This window comes from Lissotriton helveticus, chromosome 10, assembly GCF_964261635.1.
Source record: "Lissotriton helveticus chromosome 10, aLisHel1.1, whole genome shotgun sequence".
NCBI lineage: Eukaryota > Metazoa > Chordata > Amphibia > Caudata > Salamandridae > Lissotriton > Lissotriton helveticus.
Genome location: NC_136071.1, coordinates 1,092,651,991 through 1,092,673,326, shown reverse-complemented (window position 1 = coordinate 1,092,673,326; position 21,336 = coordinate 1,092,651,991). Strand labels below are relative to the sequence as shown.

Below are 21,336 nucleotides of genomic sequence, written 5' to 3'. Positions count from 1 at the left end.
GGGAAGAGAAGTAAACAAGAGAGACAGCTGGAAAACACATTCACTCTCATGGATAGCTTAGCCAAAAACAAAAGTAGTGCCTGAAAATTAAGCAGTGGAAGGACATGTGTAATGAGGCTATGCTCCAGGTTCGGTACAAACACTAGAAGAGGATGGAAAGCTCACACCAGCTAATAAACAAGACAAGCAGGCACATCAATGACCAAGCCAACCAAGGGTAAGCAGAGCCTGTGCTCTTAGCCCACTGTAATCTGGCAATAGTTTTTTTTTTTTTCACAAACTGCTTGTTCGGTCTGGTAGGTGATCTAAGAAGATAACTGTTATTGTTTGTAAAGTCTTTATCTGGGTGCCCTAACAATCTGCTTCAACAACTCAGAATAACAGTAGTAATCACCACGTTTGAGGCTGAGCTTCCTCTTTTTATAGTGCCTGGCCTAGAAGTCCTTCAGCATACTCTGGCCATAAACTTGCTGCTCTACACAACCTTAATCTAATTGAAATATTCGGCGGCCATCTTAGAGTTACACTGCAACTCTCATTCAGCTAAGTGTTGACAGACCGTGACAGGCTCAACCCTGTCCCCCACCCTCTTTAATCTTTACCTAGAGCCACTCACCGAAGTTCTCCGTACTGCCAACATCTCCTAGCATATGTATGCGGATGATACCCAAATTTACATCAATATCTCTTCGCTCAAGGAGATCCTCCGCCTGAACGAGACCCTGGAAATTACCGTTCAAAGGCTAGCCAACAACCAACTCAAACTTAATGCAAAGAAAACTGAATTTCTCCTAATCTCCCCTTCAAAAACCAACCTGGAGCTTCAAAATTGGATCAAGACCATCACAGCCCTGAACTGCCTACCAACCATTGCGGACTCTACCAAATCCCTGGGCATAATCCTCGACTGCAACCTAAACATGCGAGACCACATTGACTCAATGGCTAAAGCAGCCAGATTCCACTTGAGCTACCTCTGGAAGCTGAAACCTTTCATCGAGGCTCCTGACCTAAAAATGGCAGTTCAAGCACTAGTCATCTCCAGACTTGAATATGGCTGTTCCACCCTCACTGGACTGCCCAAGATATCCCTAGCGCCTTTAAAAGACTGCCTCAACGCGGCCGCCAGGCTACTTACAGGCACTAGGAAGTTCAACCACATCTCGCCACACATGAAAGCACTGAACTGGCTCCCTGCACTGAACTGGCTCCCTCTAGAGGCCAGAATTCAGCTGAAACTTGCATGCATTACTCACAAGGCCCTATACACAAACTCCCCCGCCTATCTGGCACAGAAACTAGTGCTATCTGGAGGAAGCAGGAACTCGCGGTCCGCTAGAAACCTCCTACTCCAACCTGCCTCCTTTCAGAAAAATAGAACCTACAACAGGGCGTTCATTGGAGCAGCACCAAGAATTTGGAATTCTCTCCCACCATCCATCAGAAGAATCCCTTTTCTAGCACGTTTCAAAAACGAGGCCAAAACCTTTCTCATGGGTAAATTCCTCGTCTAAGACATACTCGCAACCACTGCATTGCCTGACTAATCCAAGACTACCACTTTCCCAGATCACCAACTCCTTACACCGAGAACTTATGGGTCCTACGCGAGTACAAACTTTCTTCGTGATTGTAACTTTACTTGTTGATCTTGTATATTTCTGCACTAAACTTTTCTTATTTGTAGCACTGTATATCATGTAAAGCGCTCTGATACCCTCACAGGTCAAGTTCGCGCTCTATAAAACATAATAAATAAATAAAAAATTTGTCTCTGCCCATCTCCCATGTTTAATCCAATCACAGACTTGTAACAATAGTTCTGCACATTAACTGCAAGTCAGGGGTGACCATATAAACTTAGGACGAGCCTCCTTCCTGCTCCTCCTCCTCGTTTGGGGGTCTCATCACGCCCCCGTCTCCTCCTCTCAGGTGATGCTAATGGAAGGTGGATGCAGCATTTGGAATTTGTTACAGAGGCAAAGAGTTGGGATGGGGGGATGGGGGGATATCTGTGAAATAAGTGTCCGGCCCTTGTCCCTCCTGCTCCCTCCTCAGCATCATCTCCTCTGAAATGGCTTGGGAAAGCTTAATCTTGTATGGTTGCAAATTTCTTCAACCTATAAAACGAGCTATTTGGATGTTTCTGATGTAACCGGTCGTTTAGGTGTTAGCCGTCCAGGTGAGCCCGGCTTTCTACCCTTGGTATATGTACCCGCTCCCGGTCCATTAGGCATGGCGACCAAGAAAGAACGACCCGAAGCATCCTCCTTTGTTGAAACATTAGACCAAAGCACTAAAGGGACTTTTAATTTTTTTAAATATAATTTATTTACATTTGTGACACCCCCCCCCCCCACCCCCCCACCTCAGGATACTCTAAAGCCAAACAAATGTTTAAATGGTGGGTGATTGAAAAGTGCCCATTGCCCCCCCCCCCACCCCCCTCCCTGTCAATCTTTCTGAGCTGAAGAGAGAAAATGCTGTGATATAGAAACATATTGGTGGTAAAGTAAAGCAAATGAAAACGCTTGGAATCCCCCCTGTGTCCTACACACGGTTATGCGCCGCGGGCCATTGATATGCTTTCATCTAACTGAGATTAAAGAGTTGAGACCCTTCATCACTTAGAAATGGAAGTGAACAACAGCTGAAATAACTCTCTAGTAAAAATACATACTGTGTGTATGGTGCATTGCCTAGCAACTGTTGTGTTCAATATGTCTGGCCAGCATCCAAATGTTGTCTTCTTTTAAAGAGGGATTATATACCTTGAGTACTTTGTCACGTCGGAGCAGGTAGGGCATGGTTCGACTAGTTTGAGTTTCGGGGGTGTGTTCCGCATATCTCCCTAGGGGGGTTTGTATATAGTACTTTACTATGGAGGTTGCGATCAAATCACTTTTCTCTAGAGTTAGGTTATCTTGACATATTTCTTAACCGTCTGCCGATTTTTGTAACTTTTTAAACTTTGGGATACTCCGTAGTCACTGTTTGCACGTTAGATAAAATACTCAGTTATTTTCTGTTTGTGTTTTTGTTGCCAAAGAAACCATTCCCGGTTCCGAACGCTCTGAAGTTCATCACTGGACAGGATCATTCCTATTTTCATCGTGTCCTTTCTCCTTTGCAGTGCTCCAATAAATGCAGTAAAAATTGCAGTTCAAGGTAGTGCACAATGTTGGATTCTTCGTCTTTATTCCTTTAAACTGCATAGGGAATCTTCGCTTCTGCAGTTGAGAAAGAGTGTTTGTGGGAGACTGCGCTGTCTCTAGGAAACTTGTAGTTTGTAATGTTTTTTGTTTTTTAGGTCTTGGCTACAGGCCTCTCTTTAGTTGTTGATTAGTAGACCTATTGTTTCCACTACACACCATGTACCAAGAGTGAGTTTGGGCAGCCCCTTGATCATCATTGGAGGCTTTGTTGACTCTTTGGTGTCTGCGTCACTCTCTATTGTTTAATTCCCGCCTACAAGCAGTTTGCTCTCAGATTGCTGACTTGATGGGATTATTTTTAACTTTGCAGTCCGCACATGGGAGTGCATGTGTTTCCGGGCTCTCTTTAACTTCTTCCTACACACTCCCCCCACCCTCCCCCCTTATCACTCTTTCAGTTTTATAACTTGGGGGGGGGGGGGTGAGCAGCTGGCAAGCGTGCCACTGGGCACCTTACTTTTTTTAAATTTGTTTTGTTTTTAATTTTATTTGTACACACTTAAACATTTAACTGTAAATTAAAATCGGTCCCATTGTGTTTGTACACACATATGCATCAACTTGAACATGCGGCACAGCACGTACAGTTGGCCGTCCTGTATTGGGTTTTCTTTCATAGAAAACCTATTGCAAAATTGCTGGTAATGTGAATGTCGTTAACCAAGCATTGGCAAAGCCAATAGCTCTGGTTTTTGTGTTTACGTTTTGGCATTGTCAATGCTTGATTGATATGCTGCCTGAGCTCGAGGCATCTTATTCTGCGATACGCATCCCTTTAATGTGGTGTAGAAATCCTTCCGAGGTTTGATAATACTCTTAGAACTGCTCTTAATCAAAGTCCAGAATGATTTTACCTCCATTGGTTCTCTCTCGCCTGTCATTTGGACTCTCTCATCTGCTAGTTCTTTTGCAATGCTGTAAAAGTGTCCTAAGGTAAATGCCTCTTGACCCTTGCCCGGAACATGCAGTGTCTGGCCCTCTTATGCTCGTAAGACCACCACCCCACCCCGCCACCCCCTCCGCTGGGTTGTCGTAGTTTTGTTGCTTGTCAGCACGGTAGCTGCTCTGTTGCTGCTGTACCATTTGCCATAAAATTGTGGGCGACTAGAGCATTTCACATCCAGCATGTGTTTCGCCCCCTGTTTAAGTGTGTAGGCCCTGGGATTTTTCAAGAATTCAAGTCTTTACCGACTTGGCCCCACACATTGTGTGCATGGGTTCTACAACACGTGTCGCTCGCTTAAGCAACCTATTGTGGGCCATACTATGCTATGGCAACAACGTTTGAGACTGGCTACAGACTGCACATTACACCAGACTGCTAATTGTGTTGTCACATACACCTTGTTCTTTAGTGTTTTTTAGTGCTCTTGTCCCTTGCACACAATGCCAAGTTTAAAAAAAAAAAAGAATGTTTTCAGATAGACTAGGTGCCATTATTGTGGAGTAAATTCAGGAGTATAGCCATAAGTCAATGCTTTTCTTAATTTAGTTTGAAATAACCAAAATTCTAAATAAACCCACTACTCTTTGGACGCCCAAGTCTATTTTCCTCTGCCAACGCTGGCAGAACTATCTGCAAAAAAATGCATGTTGCATCAAAGTCGAACCCAACTAACTATCGTCTAGGGTTTTTCTTCCTCAATTTTTTCCTTTGGAGAATCCCTTTCCACAAGCTCCAAATAAAAAAAAAAGTGTTCCATTTTCCATCAAAACGCATAAACTACTGCATTTTTCAAGAGCACTTCTTCTGTATTACCTCTTTCTAACTTGTGAGAGATAATGTATACAACTTGGCCCCACACATTGCAGGATGGGTTCTACAACACGCGTCGCTCGCTTAAGCAACCTATTGTGGGCCATACTATGCTATGGCAACAACGTTTGAGACTGGATACAGACTGCACATTACACCAGACTGCTAATTGTGTTGTCCCATACACCTTGTTCTTTAGTGTTTTTTTAGTGCTCTTGTCCCTTGCACACAATGCTAAGTTTAAAAAAAAAAAAAGAATGTTTTCAGATAGACTAGGTGCCATTATTGTGGAGTAAATTCAGGAGTATAGCCATAAGTCAATGATTTTCTTAATTTAGTTTGAAATAACCAACATTCTAAATAAACCCACTACTCTTTGGACGCCCAAGTCTATTTTCCTCTGCCACCGCTGGGAGAACTATCTGCAAAAAATGCATGTTGCATCAAAGTCGAACCCAACTAATTATCGTCTAGGGTTTTTCTTCCTCAATTTTTTCCTTTGGAGAATCCCTTTCCACAAGCTCCAAATAAAAAAAAAAAAAGTGTTCCATTTTCCATCAAAACGCATTAACTACTGCATTTTTCAAGAGCACTTCTTCTGTATTACCTCTCTCTAACTTGTGAGAGATAATGTATACAACAAGAGCCTGCGGTCTGCCCATTGCTTACCATTCACAGGCTTTATTGTCCCTCTTATTTGCTGCCTTTTAAATGGCCCGTGCATGCCAGCTTCACTTCCTCTTCTTTCAGCTGGAGCATAGACCAAGTACTAATTGCTTCAGCTTGATTGCTGTTCCACTGATCGCGCTGTGATTGTGGTACTATTTTTATTTTTTCTTCCCCTGTCGTTATCAGTGTTGCTACTTTCTCTCCCATACACCCCCATTGTCACTGTTGCTTCTTTTGATCCCACCTCCCCCAACCCCTCTTCCGTATTGCTTCTTACCCTCCGGTTGTCTGCTACCCAACCCCCCCGTCTGCCATTACAAAAACAAGTGCTATGACGCATCCAGAACTGGCTTTGTTAAAAAGCATTTTAAAAATGAACTTTTAGCTATGCTGCACATCAGCAGTGCTGCTCTAATAATAACACATTATATAGAGCATGTAGGTACCTCGGAGAGCTCTACAACATGGTTAAAAGACATTGTCAAAGCTCTTACGTAGGCGAGACCTATTGGCTTTGCTCTTGCTTGTTTAAGGCTGGCTTGGCAGCGCTGCTGAACCTAGTTCCTACTGTTATGAACTCTTTCATATAGACCACTCTGGCTTTGGGCTTTGTCTCCAATCCGCAGGAATATTGCTTCCCCATATAATGCTGTTGTCTCTTTGGTGTATAATTCCTCCTCCTCTTATGGATGCCAGTATTCCAATACATGCAGAAATATTCTTCATTGCTGAAGTACATTGATTCCTCTCATACCAATTCTTCATCTCACTGATGCATTGCATACAAAAAGGAATGTTTTCCTGTCCATGCAGCAGGCTGTTTAAAATGTTGTATTCAGAACAAAAAATGCGAGCCATTGGCTTTGCCAGTGGTTGTTTGTTTTACATTTTCTGCAGTTATTATTGAAGGTGGTATTTGGCTGATTGAGAAGCAAATGTTCTTTCATAGTGTCTTTTATGGTAAGCTGGTAGATCTTCAAACTGCATTTTGTTTGTGTACTGACATTTTTTCATTGTGACTTAATTGATTTGGTCTTTAAAATTGCGGAAGAGGAGGTCTGCGTGCACGGTGTAGTCGAAGGTGCTACTGTATTCCACTGTTACTGTTGTGGGGGAACCAAAGATTACCACAAACATTAATTTTTCGTGGGTGGGGGAATGGAGGGAGGGTGGAAGCTAGGGGATTTGGGATTGGATATGACCGTGGGACTAGGGGGGAATGAAGGTCCAGCGTACATGCCCTCACTCTGGCTAAGTGAATTAAAGGATACCCTTTGATTCACTCTGATTACAAGAGTCCTATTATATTGTGATCCCTGTGCAAACTCCTGCTTGAACTAGGACCGCAGTTCCAAATGGTGCAATTATTATTGCACCCCTAGAGTATCAGGTGCGATGAAGATCGCACCATTTGTTGACATTTTGGCATATCAAACCTGCTAGAATTTAACTAGGGGAAAGTGCCAGCATTTACTGGGACACATGAATTGTAGCACAGTAAACCCCAAAATCTGCATGTTATTCCCCAAAAACTGAGAACGTGTGACCATTAGCGCACCCGATAAAGTCTGACTATTATTGGATGCGATAATTCTCGCATCTGAACAAGCCTGCTCATAGCCAGGCCCTATGCAGAGCTCTAGCTATGTTCTTTCAGGAGCGGGAAGAGGACATCCCTGAACAAGTGCTCTATACTAGCCTGAGCGGTACAAAAGGGGGTGGTGATGGACTGAGCATCTGAACCAATCAAACACTCCCACGAAGTCAACAGATCTGGGTTTAATCCATCACCGTTCTTTAGCCCACTCTGCCTCCCCAGTTCATACATGGCTATATGCAAATCAGTGTGACCCTGTGCCTCATGGGAACAGTCCAGCCCGAACTGCCAAGCCATGCCTTCCCTGAAGCTTGTTTCTGGTCCAGGGAAGGCATGGCTTGGCAGTTCAGGCTGGACTGTTCCCATGAGGCACAGGGTCAGACTGATTTGCATATGGCCATGTCTGAACTGGGGTGGCAGAGTGGGCTAAAGAGCGGTGATGGATTAAACCCAGATCTGTTGACTGGGTGTGAGTGTTTGATTGGTTCAGATGCTCCGTCCATCACCAACCCCTTTTGTACCGCTATACTAGCCTGGGCAGGAAGGATTGCGAGGCTGTGACGTCCTTCATTGCCCTGCCACAGCCATGAACACCACCAAGGCCAGCAGGGGCAGCCATCACCTTCCAGCTACAGCACTCATGGATTCATTTTACCACCAGCCACTCTAAAGGGTGTGATTTAGAAAACCCATTACTGGCCCCAGGCCCCGCCCTTCTCGCATGCTTGCAGTGTGAGGGAATAGAAGCCTTACTCTAAAGGCAATAAAATAGCTCCACCATGGCCGGGCCATCAACTTTACAAGCGTGGATTTGTCTCCTGAGAAAACGGGTCATTTCACTTTGGTTAGAAAGATCAATTGAGGTACAAATAAATGTCCTTCAACTTTTTTCCCCTATAAAATGACTAAATCCGGAAATGTGTTGAACTAAAATGTTTGCAGAAGTTCTGATCATGCAGTGTGTGTTTACAGTTTCTGATTTTGCATTGCAGGTCTTTCCTGGGGGCTGGAGAAATGAGCTCCTTGCTCTACACGAGCCTGAGCATGAAGGACCGCGAGGCGGTGACCATCCTCCATTACCCTGCCGCCACCATGAACACCACCAAGGCCAGCGGGGGCAGCCCTCACCTCCCCGCTACCGGCCTCCTGGCTTCCGCTCCATCCACGCCACCTACAAAGCAGCCGGCCTTCAACCTGCAGACCACCCCTCACCTGCTGGCCAGCATGCAGCTCCAGAAACTCAACAGTCAGTACCATGGTCTGGCTAGCCCCTGCCTCCCCACGGATTCTACCTCCATCCCCACCTGGGGCTTCAGCTCTCCGCCCCTGGGACAAGGGACTCTGGCACCCGCACTGGGCGCCCACCACGGCCCCGGCATCATTGACTCTGACCCCGTGGATGAGGAGGTGTTGATGTCGCTGGTGGTGGAGCTGGGACTGGATCGTGCCATGGAGCTGCCAGAGCTGTGGCTGGGGCAGAATGAGTTTGATTTTTCATCAGATTTTCCTCCCACTTGCTGATGCCTTAATGACTTGCAAGCCAAGCCTCAACCAGAGATTCCAAAGTCTGCCTTCAGAGACTTCAGTTGAAGAAACATTGTTTTGTTGAGAAACTGACGAGTCTGGGTCCCAGCTCACTTTATTGCACAGGAATGACCACTGACCAAACACATCCCTCTACCCCAGGGGGATGTTACCTACATGCCTCTGCTGGCCTGTTTGTTTGCTCCTTTTTTTTGTTATCTCAATCTACCCTTCTTGCAATGGCATATCGTGCACACTGTCCAAGCCTCCTGGTTCTCTGCTTTCTATCTCCTCCACCTCACTCCTGTCTCATAATATTTCTAGGTCTCCCACTGGGTGGGTCAAAGCTTTTCAAGCTGTTTTCTTTTCTTTGTGTTACTGTTTCTAGTTGGCTTCTGCCTTGTTTGTTTTGGATGAGTGGGAAAAAGGGGTGTTCTGTCCGTGGTGGATTATAGACATGTGCTAGTTGGCGCCATTGGTGTTTTAAGGGCAATATGAAAAATAATGAAAGCGTGCCACTTCATGGTCAATGAGGGAATTGCAGCTGTTAAGTCATGTAGCTAGTGCACAAGTACCTGTCCACGAGTGCAGTTTATTTACAAGCTTAGTTGGCAGCCTGTCGGTGAATAGTAAAGGGAGTGCTGCTGGAGGCATATTCCCAATCGTCCGAGAGGGGAGGAAAAAAACCTCCTTGGGATCTGTTTTATTATTCAGAAACATTCATGAGGCAGGACAAAGGGGTTCAAATTAACATTTTTGAATTTGGTAGTAAGAAGGGGAGGCAGGGCCAATGGGGTGGGTGATGAAGGTGACTGCGTGTCGGAATTCGAGATGGAATTCATACCGTACAAGATTGTGTTTTTGGTTCCCTTGTCGGAGATTTTTTCTTCATGCTTCAGTGTTTTTTTTTTTTCTTCAATGTAGCAGGGATTGCATGGAAAACATAATAGATTAAGATATCGTTTTGATATAAGAGAATGTACATTTTGGACAAAATGGTACCCACTACACCCTAACATACGCCCTCTACTCTTGAGTTTAACTGTTTTTGCCTGGAAATATGTTCATTATTGCAATTTTTCCAGTTTTGCCAAAAAGGCAACCTTTAAAGCAAACTAGAATTAAATCACATTATATAATTTTATATTATACACATACTCGAGGAAAGGAAGAATCTTTCTGCCAGGGTAGTTCATATTGAAATACAGAAATATGTTTATGAATATAAATAAACTTTGATATTATTACTGTGGTAGCTGAAAGGGGCCTTGTGCTGCTATATTCGTCACCGAATTTTGGGCTTTAATGATTTTTGTTGGCACTCACGCCTGCTTGTTTAATGGGGAACAAGGCACCCAGTGCCGCGCTTTTGTAGGATGTAATATTCTGCTTTGCATCCTGTCCTGCAAAGATTGTTTGCTCTTGCCATCTAGTGGTCGTGAAGTAAACTGCAGAAAAAATATATCTGAAACATTTGAGAATTTAGTTGGCTGTGGTTTCTGAAAAGGAGTTTACTGAAATGTGAAACCATGCTTGTCAACATTCTAAAAGCACTTTTTGACAGAGAAGTTTGCAGGAGACTGTGTTTTTCGAGGCCTCTTAATGATAAAATAACTTTGTAAGTGGGGGCATGGCTCCGAAAAAACACACTGACACTCCAGTACATTCCGCCTGCCTTTCCTCATTACAAGTGAAAGTGGCCTTTTTTTGTAGTGTTACTTTTTATCACATGCATGGGAGGAACAGTGCTATTCAGCTACTTCAGTTGATGAATGTGCAGGACAATGGTCGTATAGGAGTTGGGGGGAAGAGTACTGGTAGTCTCATTGTTTTTCCCAAAGATTAAAATGCCTTAAGTAGCATTGACAGCAGTTTGAACAGGTGAATACAGGGCTAATTAAGCTACACTCCTAGTCGGTGTGTAGAATAATATGACGGACATCTTAGAATGGGACATTGTTGTAATTTTACTACAAAAGTGATGGAAGTAGGCAAAATATTTTTGAAAGCCTATGTTAAAAATATTTGATAGGTATTGACTACGTTTGTGAAATATATATTTTTTTTCATAGTGACTCTGTTTATAAGAGTCAACCGCAATGTTTGAAAGAAATTGTTCTTCGGCATTCTAAGTACTTTTCAGTCCATCAAGTTGGTGGCACGTAGAAGTTAACCAAATCTTTATCATTATTTTGCATTCCCCAAAAAAACGTACAGCCCTGAAAACACGACCATACAGTGACGCAGCTGAACACAGCTGGAACGAATATGTCTTGATCTGATTGTATAACTTCTTATTTTTCAAATATTTGCGGTGCAGACACGGTATGCTGTTCAATCTTTTCCCCTGCTCTTTTATGCTTTCTGGAGATTATGTTGCCATTTTGTATGTGTTTGAGAAAAGGACACAAGTTGTCTGCAGCAGAAGATGTTTTGACCTTTCCAGCAAACTTGCATTTGTGTCGCAGGGGCCTGTAAGCAATTCGCAAGTTTGTCAAATGTAAAATTTTGTTTTGTAAATATGTGTACATTTACTGTTTTGACCCGATTGAATAAATGGTTCTGTTTGACAGTGAGCTCTTTGTTTCATTTGAGTAGGCGTATATTTTAAACTGTGAATCACCAGAGCTCTTCAGACTGTCAAACACAAATGGACTTGGTTGTGTCATTAAGTCACATTTTAATGGATATTTCAGATTTATCAGAGAACAGCCATTACACACTAGTATCTGAGGACTGTAAATAATGCCTATTAAGTTACTTAAAATATACATAAAGTTCAAAATATTTAATAAATATGAAAGCACAAGGCTGTAAATCAACAAGATAAAAATAATGGTTGATTGCCACTATGAATGAAATGCTGAGATGGGGTCACCTAATAAGGGCCTGATATCAAGTGAGTTTGTACAACTGGTTACCCAGTCAAAAATCTAATCGTTATCCCGGCCAAGGCTTTACAAGTGTATTATAGCTAATGATACTTGTAGACATGATATCTTTCAAATTTGTAACGGAGTAACTAGTCTGCCAAAATCTAGACCAGGTCCTAAGTTATTAAAACAAACTCCTGTAAGCTGCATTCTCTGATCACTGATAGTCTGAAGCAGCAACTTAAAGCGGACTTGGACATTCAGCTTATTTCTCTGCCTGTGTGGGTTAACAGACTTTTCACTGTCATGCTGGTGGGCTATAATAACTGATATTTACTCTTTCTCCAAAATATGCACCCTAAGCTCAGACTTATTATTGCAGGTTTTTGTGAATGACGTGGGTTAAGGCTCCTGGCAAAGGACAGTGCCTCTTAAATAAAATTCAATTTTTATTATTTATTTATTTGAAGAGTTTTATATAGCGCTGGCTAGACCCGGAGGTATCGGAGCGCTTTACATGAGAACAGATTGTACATAGTTACAATAGCATACAATAGAAACGGATACGAGTCAATATGAGCCTGATGATGGGTGGGGGGAGGAAGGAGACCAGTGTGTAGAGGAAAAGAAGCAAACAGACAAAGTCAGGCAGGGCTAGAAGGGCTGGAAGGGGGAGGAGGCAGCCACAGGCAGCCACAGGATCACGGAGGGAGGAGGTAGGGGAGGGAAAGGAGACACAGCAGAGAGATGAGGAAAAACAATGTTCAATATCCGGCTGGGTAGGTGACGGCCAAGGGAGTAAAACCTAAGTCTATCTCCTCTATAGCTGACTAAACAGCTCCACCGGGCATCAGCCGTGTTGCTCGGGCTCAGTGGTCAGTACAACATAAAAGGTTTTCATTAAGGGGGCATTGTCGTAGATCCATCGGCCGCACCAGTCCCGGTGTTACTGGGAGGCGCCGTTCGCATCAAACCTCCATTTCTCTGGCACTCGTCTCTCTTCAGCTGGTCGAAGCTCACTCGGCCTAAGAGCATACCGACTCGGGCCCAACCTTTTAGGGCCGGGGTTCCCAAAGTGAGCGCCGCGGCACCCCGGTGTGCCGTGATGAGAAGCCAGGGGCGCCGCGGCGCCACCCAGGATGTGGCTCCTTTGTGCTGGACGTGATCCCAGCCCTCGACCTCTGCATTTAAATGGCTCAATTAAGAGCTCGGTGAGGTTACGGAGAGTGCTGTTAACATCTTGACAGTGCACCCGAGTAATAAAGCAAGCTTTACATGGAAGGGTTTAGAAGCCTCTTTATTTAGCGTTCTGATAATGCAACTTTGCTTACATTTTGTAAAATTTCTGACAGAATGCAGACTAAAAGCATTTTGTATTGAAAACAGTTGTGGCTCATTGTGCTCGTGCTCTTAAACATGCTTGTGCATTTAAAATAATCAGTGTTTACCACAAAACGCTGGCACCTATGTATGAGACTTCTTGTGTACAAGTTACCTATAAAATGGTTTTGGATATCGCATTGCCTGGGATCACTGAGGCAGCAAAACTACACTTCTCTGTGTGTGTTAATATCGTAGTTTTGCAGGAATTAGGAGTCATTTAATATCTTTCTTATTTCTGGCCTAGTAACGATTTTTATTCTTAACTTGAAAAACCAATGCAAGTGAGAAAGCATCAGACAATGTCCCTGTCGCCCCTAGTTGGTATATGGAGGTGGAATAACATTTAACACATGTAACTTCCCTCCAGTAACTCATGTAACTTGTAACTATGCTCTGAAATAATGTTCGTCCTCATGTAAAGCGCTCTGATACCTCCGGGTCTAGTCAGCGCTATATAAAACTTTTCAAATAAATAAAATAAAATAAAAAAAACTGTAGCAGCGGGCGAAATGGCTAAAACTGCAGCTGCCTAAAGGAAGAGCTAGATAAAATGCTGTATCCCATAAAATGGTACAAAAGGGGGTGGTGATGGACGGAGCATTTCAAAGTGAGCAAGGGACTCACGTCTGAGCATACCCTGCCATAAAATGTGCAGACTTTGTCTCCTCGACTTCCGAAGCACGATTAATCGAACGCGTGTGTTCCCAAGATTGCACATCTGACTCGGCGCGAACAGATAGGTTTTCCTTGGGCACACATGTTTGTCTCTGAAATGAAAAGTTACATGAATTGGTAAGACATGACCATTGTGTTTTTGTGTGTGCAATTTTACAAAACGGGACAATTCGCAAACGAGTATCGCTTTGCATATATCACATGGTTCCTAGGGTTTAAGTGTGCTTCAGACGGTGAAACGTAATTGCAATTAAAACCAAGCAGAAAAATCAATACATTAAGATACATTTCAGAACGTACACCCTTTGGTTTTATTTTTATTTAATGCGATTTTATATAGCGCAAACATTACCGGAAGGTGTCAGAGCGCTTTACATAAGAACCAATTGCGATACATAAGGACTTAGGATTATATGCGTTACATAAAAGATACAAGCAGAAAAAAATTGCAAATGTACAAGTTATAAAGTCACACAGGGAAGAGACAAATATAAAAATTTGCATATGTACAGGTTGTAAAGTCACTCAAGGAAGAGATACAAATGGATAAGCTCTAAGAGTCACATAGGAATGGTAGAGAGTACAAAGGTCTACTGCGGTGGTTCCAAAAGTGTGCGCCGCGACACCCCGGTGCGCCGGTAAAAAAATGGTGGGGAGCCACGGCCAACTGCCAATTAGGTTAAGGGAGCACGGGTCAAAATTGTTTGGGAACCACTGTTTTAGGGGATTGGCCTTGCAGCCCCTCACCTCGCACTTCGGTATTTCAATTTTCTCCCCGCAAAAGATTTAGTTGCGGTTTCGTGTTTCCAAGTTTTCAGTGGGATGAGTAGTAACGTGTTGGAACTCCTGAGGTTCCTGGACTGGCTGGCCCTATTGAGTTTGGCGACCAGGTATTCTGGTTTTCCTGTGTGAAGGGCTTTATGCGTGAGGCAGGCTGTTCTGAAGCTGGCTCACAATTCAATTGGGAGCCATTTAAGTTCCTTGATTGCGGGAGAGATGTGCTCGAATTTCTTAGTTCCTGTGACCATTCTCGCTGCGGCATTGAGGGTAGTTTTCAGGGGACCTAGGTGAGATTTTGCTGTCCTGGTCAGGGCTGCAATTCCATAGTCCATTCTGGAGAGCACCAGTGCTTCGGGTGGCCTTTTGAAGGTCTTTCGGGGGAAGGAAGGGTTTTATTTTGTATAGAAGTTTCAGATTGAGGAAAGCACTTTTGGCGGATCTTGTGATGTGTATTTTCATGTCTAGTTTGGGGTCTAGGGTGATACCTAGAGATTTCACAGAGTCCGTTGGCGTGAGGGGGCCGTTGAGGGCATAAATGGCTTTGAGTCATTCTTCGATTTGGGGGTTTTCGTCTCTGTTGGAGATGAGGAGTACTTCTGTTTTCTCTTGGTTGAGTTTTAGGTGGTTCATTGTGAGCCATTGTTGGACCTCTTTGAGCATGGCATTTAGTCTGTGTATGTCATCAATGGAGGAGGTTTCCAGATAAAGCTGAGTATCATCCACATAGAGGTGGATGGGGATGTTGGAATTCCTAAGTAGTGTGGTGAGGGGTTCCATGTAGGTGTTGAAAAGTTAGGGGGAGAGTACTGACCCTTGTGGAACCCCTGTATTGACGGGGAGGTGCCCCTATTTTATTCTGCTTTGTAACGCCATATTGATTGGGGCACATACGCTGCCCACTTGGGCAGGGGCGGAGATCATTCCAATTTTTAAGGAGCGCTGTAGGTCCATACCTTCAAACTACAGACCAATCAGTCTTATTGACAGCTTGAAAACACTGTTTAGTCTGCTAATTTCGAATAGGCGGAGGGAGTGGATGATGGATGAGTGTTGTGACTCCTTTACAAGCTGGGTTCAGGGTCAGTACTAGAACAATTGGCCAGGTGTTTAGCCTGCAGTTGTTGTACTGGAAATATGTTACCCAGGGGAAGGTAGACTTTGTGATTTTTTTTTTTGTGTGACTTTCGGTCTGCTTTCGACCTTGTTCCCAGAGACTCCCTGTGGAAGGTGTTTTGGCAGAGATGGGGTTCCTACTTTTTCTTTTAAAAGCTATAATCAGATTACATTCAGGGCGAGCTAACTGATCCAATTCCTGTAAACCGGGGAGTGAGGCAAGGGTGTGTTGACACTAACTTTTGCTCCTTTATATCAACAACCTGGTATATCAGCTCAAGGAATGTGAGGGTGATGCTCCGTGTCTTGCTGGGGTTACGATCCCAGCCCTACTGTTTGCAGACCATACTCTTTTCCTATCCAAATCCCCTATGAGGAGCCAGAACCTTCTTGACTGTTTTGGGTCCTTCTGCAGGCAGCGGAGGCTGGAGATTAACCTCGTTAAGACTAATTACATGGTCTTTAACCCCTGTCCAACATCGTGTTTCAGTCCAACTCTTAATGGCGTAGCTCTGGAGAGTGTCCAGGTGTTTGATTATCTTTTAGTTATGCTCACAGTACGCTTTGACTGGTTATCCCATGCCCAGAAGTGAAGGTTCAATATTAGAGCAATATTGTGGGGGGCATCCTGCGGGCCCAATGTGACTCCTCTTTCCTCCCGAACACACCAGCTCTTGCGATCTATAACTGTCAAGCTCTAGGGGCAACTTTGTATAGCAGAGAACTGTGGGGTTTTCTAGACACTAGAGACCTTGAGCTAATAGAAAAATATTTTATGGGGAGCATAAGTAATCTACCTCCCAGTACCCCATTGGTCCCTCTACAATTAGATCCCAGCCTTAGACGTATTAGTGATATAGCGGGGCTAAAACCGTTGCTGTATGCGCAGACCCTGAGCTCATACCTTTTCGCAGGGCTTTAGCAATTGTAATGGGACCCATGAGATCTCCTGGCTATTAAAGATCAGCTGGAAAATATTGGGCATAAGAATCTCTGTTCTTCCTCAGATGACCCCATCTCAGTATCGAAGTCAGAATCAAAAGGCGCCTATTGGTGCTATATTGACCACCTAACTATATTTTCTCCTTGAGCTGGTTCTCTCACTGCCTCCTTTGTGGAGATTAAAGCTGAATGTCATCTGGAGGCGTTTCTGGATTTGGGACTCTTGCAAAAGTCTTTGTACATCAAATTTCGCATGGGGATTCTACGCACCCGCTCTTGTACTGCTTCATTGAAACGTGACGTTCTGGACTCCAACAGGTTTTACCCTTTTGGCCCTAAGGTGGTGGAAACTGCTGAGCATGCTATACTTTTTGTTCAACATATCAAGGTATTAGAAGGAAGTGGATTTTAACAGTTGGCCTCAAACTGGGTTTTAGGAATTAAAGGATTGCATACAGCATACTAATAAGTGATGCTAGACGATGTATCATATTCGCGGTATCTCGGTTTATGATGCACATGTGAATTTTTAGACAGAAAAGGTTGCTTAGCTGATGGCTTGGGTTTTACTCAGTTTTTATTTTAAAATTTGAAACTCTAATTTTATCTTATTGTTTTAATTGTACAAATTGAATTTTTACGATCTGCATTACGCCAGAGTTGTATGAAGGTCTTATGAATCAGAAATGATTTTGAAATTATCTTTAAATTATTTTGTCTTATTCATCCTTATGTATTGTGTTTTAATATGCTTTTTTATGTCCACTGAGCCAAAATAATAAAGATTGTGTTTTGAATGCCTGTCCACTAAGGCGATTCCCGGGCAGAGTGTTTGTCAAGTGTCCAGGAGAACTAAACATTTTTCCTATGGTTCAGCTCACCTTTTAGTCCTGCTAAGAGCACAGACCCACTGAGCGGTCCTACCTTGGTGTTGGAGAAATCCGAAGAACCTTTAGAAGGAACAACGGTTGGGTACAAAGAGTTCTCATCTGACAGTGTTACTGCCGCACAAGACTGCACAAGGCCTAATCAACATCAACATCATACAGTCCTCCATGAGCCTGCAGAATTCCAATAGTTGCAGATCAGTGCATCCAAGGGAGCAACCTTGGTCAAAACCCTTGGTTATGAGGGTAAGCAACTGTTTCAAATAGATACAATGAATCGATTCGAGTTGACATTTTATGGTCTGAAGAGCAGAGCATGTTTAACACCTCGAATTGCTGGTGGTTTTTGCCCACAGCCGCTTTCAGTCTAGGAGTTGGCTGTAGTTCACATTTTGGACTGTATGCATGAATTTAAAACACTCTAGGCTAAAAATCCAGGATTAGCTAAAGGTGTCACCCAAGACACAGGGTCACTTCACAGCTATGTAACCTCCACTCTTCTTGTCACAGGAATCAGCCTACCTCTAGGTGCATGATGCTTATATCGGAGGCACTGTACCAGTTGCATTGCTGCGTGTTGCACTAACTGATGCATGTTTAACAGGATTCCTATCTTCTTTTTGTTTTCTCAGCAATGTCATTGGGAATATTCTCTCTTGCCAGAATCAGAGCGCCTACGTGGCACTTAGTTGGAGGGTCTCATCCCTTATTTGAATTCAGACTGTCCAGATTCCTGCTGTGGCCTGCAACATATGCATTTAGCTCAAAGCATTTCAGCAAGAAGGCCCTCTCGGACCAGCCTGTCCATCAAAGAGGATCTTGAATGCAACTCAACAGTTTGAAAGTGCAGAGCTCTCGCGCAACGCCAGGGAAGGCAGAAGTAGCTCACCCTGACCTGTTTTTTTTTTAAATCCTTCCTTCCTGGCATAGTTAGTCCCACATTTATAACAGAAAAAGAAAAATAAAGTAAGCATTTAAATGAGAGCATGACCTAGACGGTCACACAAAGCTGACATTAGGCATTTTAAGTGGTCTGACGCTATACTAAACCTACAACGCAACACACGTGTCGGAGTTGTCACTCAAGCACCAGAACACAGTTTGCCCCAGTACAAGCATCAGAACAAAGTTTGCTCCAGTACAAGCAGAACACAATGTGCCCCTGTTCAAGCCCCTGCACACAATGTTCGGTGGCATGTGGGGCTGTAGATACATATGTGTTGGGTTCGGAATTGTACAAGTTGTTTTTCTTTGAAAACGTCTTTCGAGGCAGAGTGACTCCTCCTCTTGGTGATAATGCGCATGGGCATCGGCTCCTTTGTTAGATTGTGTTCTCACTCCTGTTGGGTTTGGACGTGTGTGCTTTGCTCTGTGTTTAGACTCCATTCAGTACGATTCTTCAGTTTTCACTTCTGTGCTGTTCTTGAATTTCGTCGGTTCTGCTTTCGACTGACAGCCCTTTGGAGCGTCGCCCATCTCGGACCTACACCCGTGTGCACTCGCTTCCATCAAAGATGCTTTTGTGATGGAACAAACACCATTCAGATTTTGCCTGCATTGCCACGTGGGATACCCACACACCGATCAACACCTCATGTGCATCTTGTGCCTTTCACCTGACCATCGTGAAGCCGATTGTGACGCTTTTAAGTTGTTTTGGTCCAAGAGGACTCTACAGCAGTGGTTCCCAAACTTTTGACTCCTGAGGACCCCCACTGAATCACTACTGGAGGCCGGGGACCCCCAAGCAATTTTTACAATTTAAATTAAAAAAAATTAAAACAGTAATTCTCAAAAAATACACAAACAAGTACACACCAAACAAATACTTGCATTAAAGCTTTTATTATTTTATCTTGAAAAGTATGCAAAAATAAAAACATTTTAATGGGAAGGATGGTGCTGCATCTCGGCGACTAACTTTTCAATGTTAATTAAACACTCACGTGCTCTCCTGGTCCGAGGTACCGGAATGCTGGTGTTTTGCCTTTTTTTTTTTTTGCAGAGTTTTATATAGCGCAAACTTGACCCGAATCGGGTATCAGAGCGCTTTACATAGCACCAGTTACGTTACATGAGGACATACATTCATTTTTGTTCATGTCAGTGAGAATAAAATCAGTGATCTCCTACGAGTGTTGTGATACTGCAGGAAGACTGTGTATACAAGATGATAGGTGTAATATGGAAAACAGGATGAAGCAGCACATGAATCCTGTTCCCTTTCAGGATATCTTTATTAATCTTGCTGACATAACAAATTGCTTACCAAACAGTCCTCGAAATCTGAGCTCTGGGACCTTGTAGTCTTTGTTGCGCTAAGTGCAAATACAATCCAGACTCTGCACAGAAGCATCTCTATTGCTGCACCAAACAAACTCTGTGCACCCCCACCCCCTTCGTTTAGTGTTGGCCATAATCTAGCAACCAGAGTCCATGGCTGAGAGTATCCGGTTTAGGTCAATCTAACTCACATAACACTAGGAATCAATACCAGCCTCACAACCTTTCTTCCAGAGAGTCTTGGAAGCAAGCCAGGCAACATGCACTAGGCCAGATAAGGAAAGTGTACATATTTTAAAGACTGCCTGGGTGCTGTCTGGCCCCAAGCCCCATCCAGCCAATAGATGTTCTTCATCTGGACTTCGAAGAAAGCTGTGCCCAGAGAGATGTTTCAAAGGGATTTTATCTGCAAGGACCAGACATAAATACTGGAAAAATCGCCTCTACAGTAACCTTGAAGGAGGTAGCTCTATGGACCAGTGTGAAGAAACAGAAGGCCCTATTTGCCAAGATCCAGAAAGGAAGGCTTGCGGACTGCAGCCTGCATGAGATTGTCAAAAATAAATGAGCCATCCAGAACCCACAGGGTATTTGCCACCCAGAACTGATGATCCAACTTCAGACTGGTCTATGAAGCCGAGGTATTATTCTGGGACAGCAAACTAGGAAACATGATAATTTATAGTCAAAACCATACATTGAAGCACCTACCTGTGCCCCCTTTGAACAGTTGTAAAAACACAGACTGCAGTAAAGATTGAGTTTCAAAGAAAAGCTGACACACTCATTAGATGACATTAGATATGGTGCCCAGGTGATAAATGTACCAGATAAGTGATATTATTGTGTTTTACTAACTAATGATTTTGTGAAGTTATTTCAACTGCAGGACTTTCCTACATGTAAATAAAATCCCTACCCTTTTTCCAAGATACAGCCCTGGCTCTACATAGAGACTATCAAGTGTAATTATTTCTGTCACACCATATCAGAGTTCCAAATACAGTACATCCCCGGAGTGCAAGTCTTGACTACACTTCCTCAATACCCTTGCAAAGTCAAGCACGCAGAGAACATAACTTGGAGTGAAACAATTCCACAAGCCTCAGGCCACGAGTGGCGACGACAATACTACCTGAAGATGCTGTCCAATAAGGATGAACTGTGCTAGAAACCAGAGATAAGGTTTGTCACTCGACGCCTGCCTAGCTGCAATGGCCTCTTTCCAAGAATGTTGTCTATACCTATGAAAAGGGTTAATGTGTCACCAATGAAGGGCTCAAGAATCTGGGATATCTCCAGCAGAGAGAGCGCTGGCAGGGGCCCCGTACGCTCCTGAGATGGCTTTACTAATGTGTGGGACATAAATACCGTCCACTGTATGACAAAACCAAACATAACATAATCAGAAGCACTGCCCTATGGCGGGGTGGACTCGTTCTACCAGCGCTCTCTGGGGATGAGGAGCTGCAAGTCTGGAAATGAACAGAGCAGGAGAGATTGAGAAATGCACTTTTATTCTCAAACATGTAACAGTGGCGAGGAAGGCTCGGCCTGTGATAGGGCGGTTTCCCGGTGTAATGCTGCAAACACCTAATGTTATACTTGTAATAGCTACGTCCGCCAATAACTTGGTCTG

At 43.7% G+C, this 21,336-nt stretch overlaps 1 protein-coding gene across 1 annotated transcript in view; it reads left to right on the top strand.

Moving 5' to 3' along the window:
• The window catches only part of CITED1 (Cbp/p300 interacting transactivator with Glu/Asp rich carboxy-terminal domain 1), a 33,836-nt gene extending 22,499 nt beyond the window's left edge, over positions 1-11,337 (top strand). The window contains exon 2 of the mRNA XM_078663809.1: positions 8,230-11,337. Within this exon, the coding sequence (XP_078519935.1) occupies positions 8,252-8,758 (507 nt within the window). The 5' untranslated portion in view covers positions 8,230-8,251 and the 3' untranslated portion in view covers positions 8,759-11,337. The remainder of the gene's footprint in view (positions 1-8,229) is intronic.
• Positions 11,338-21,336: the final 9,999 nt, after the last annotated feature.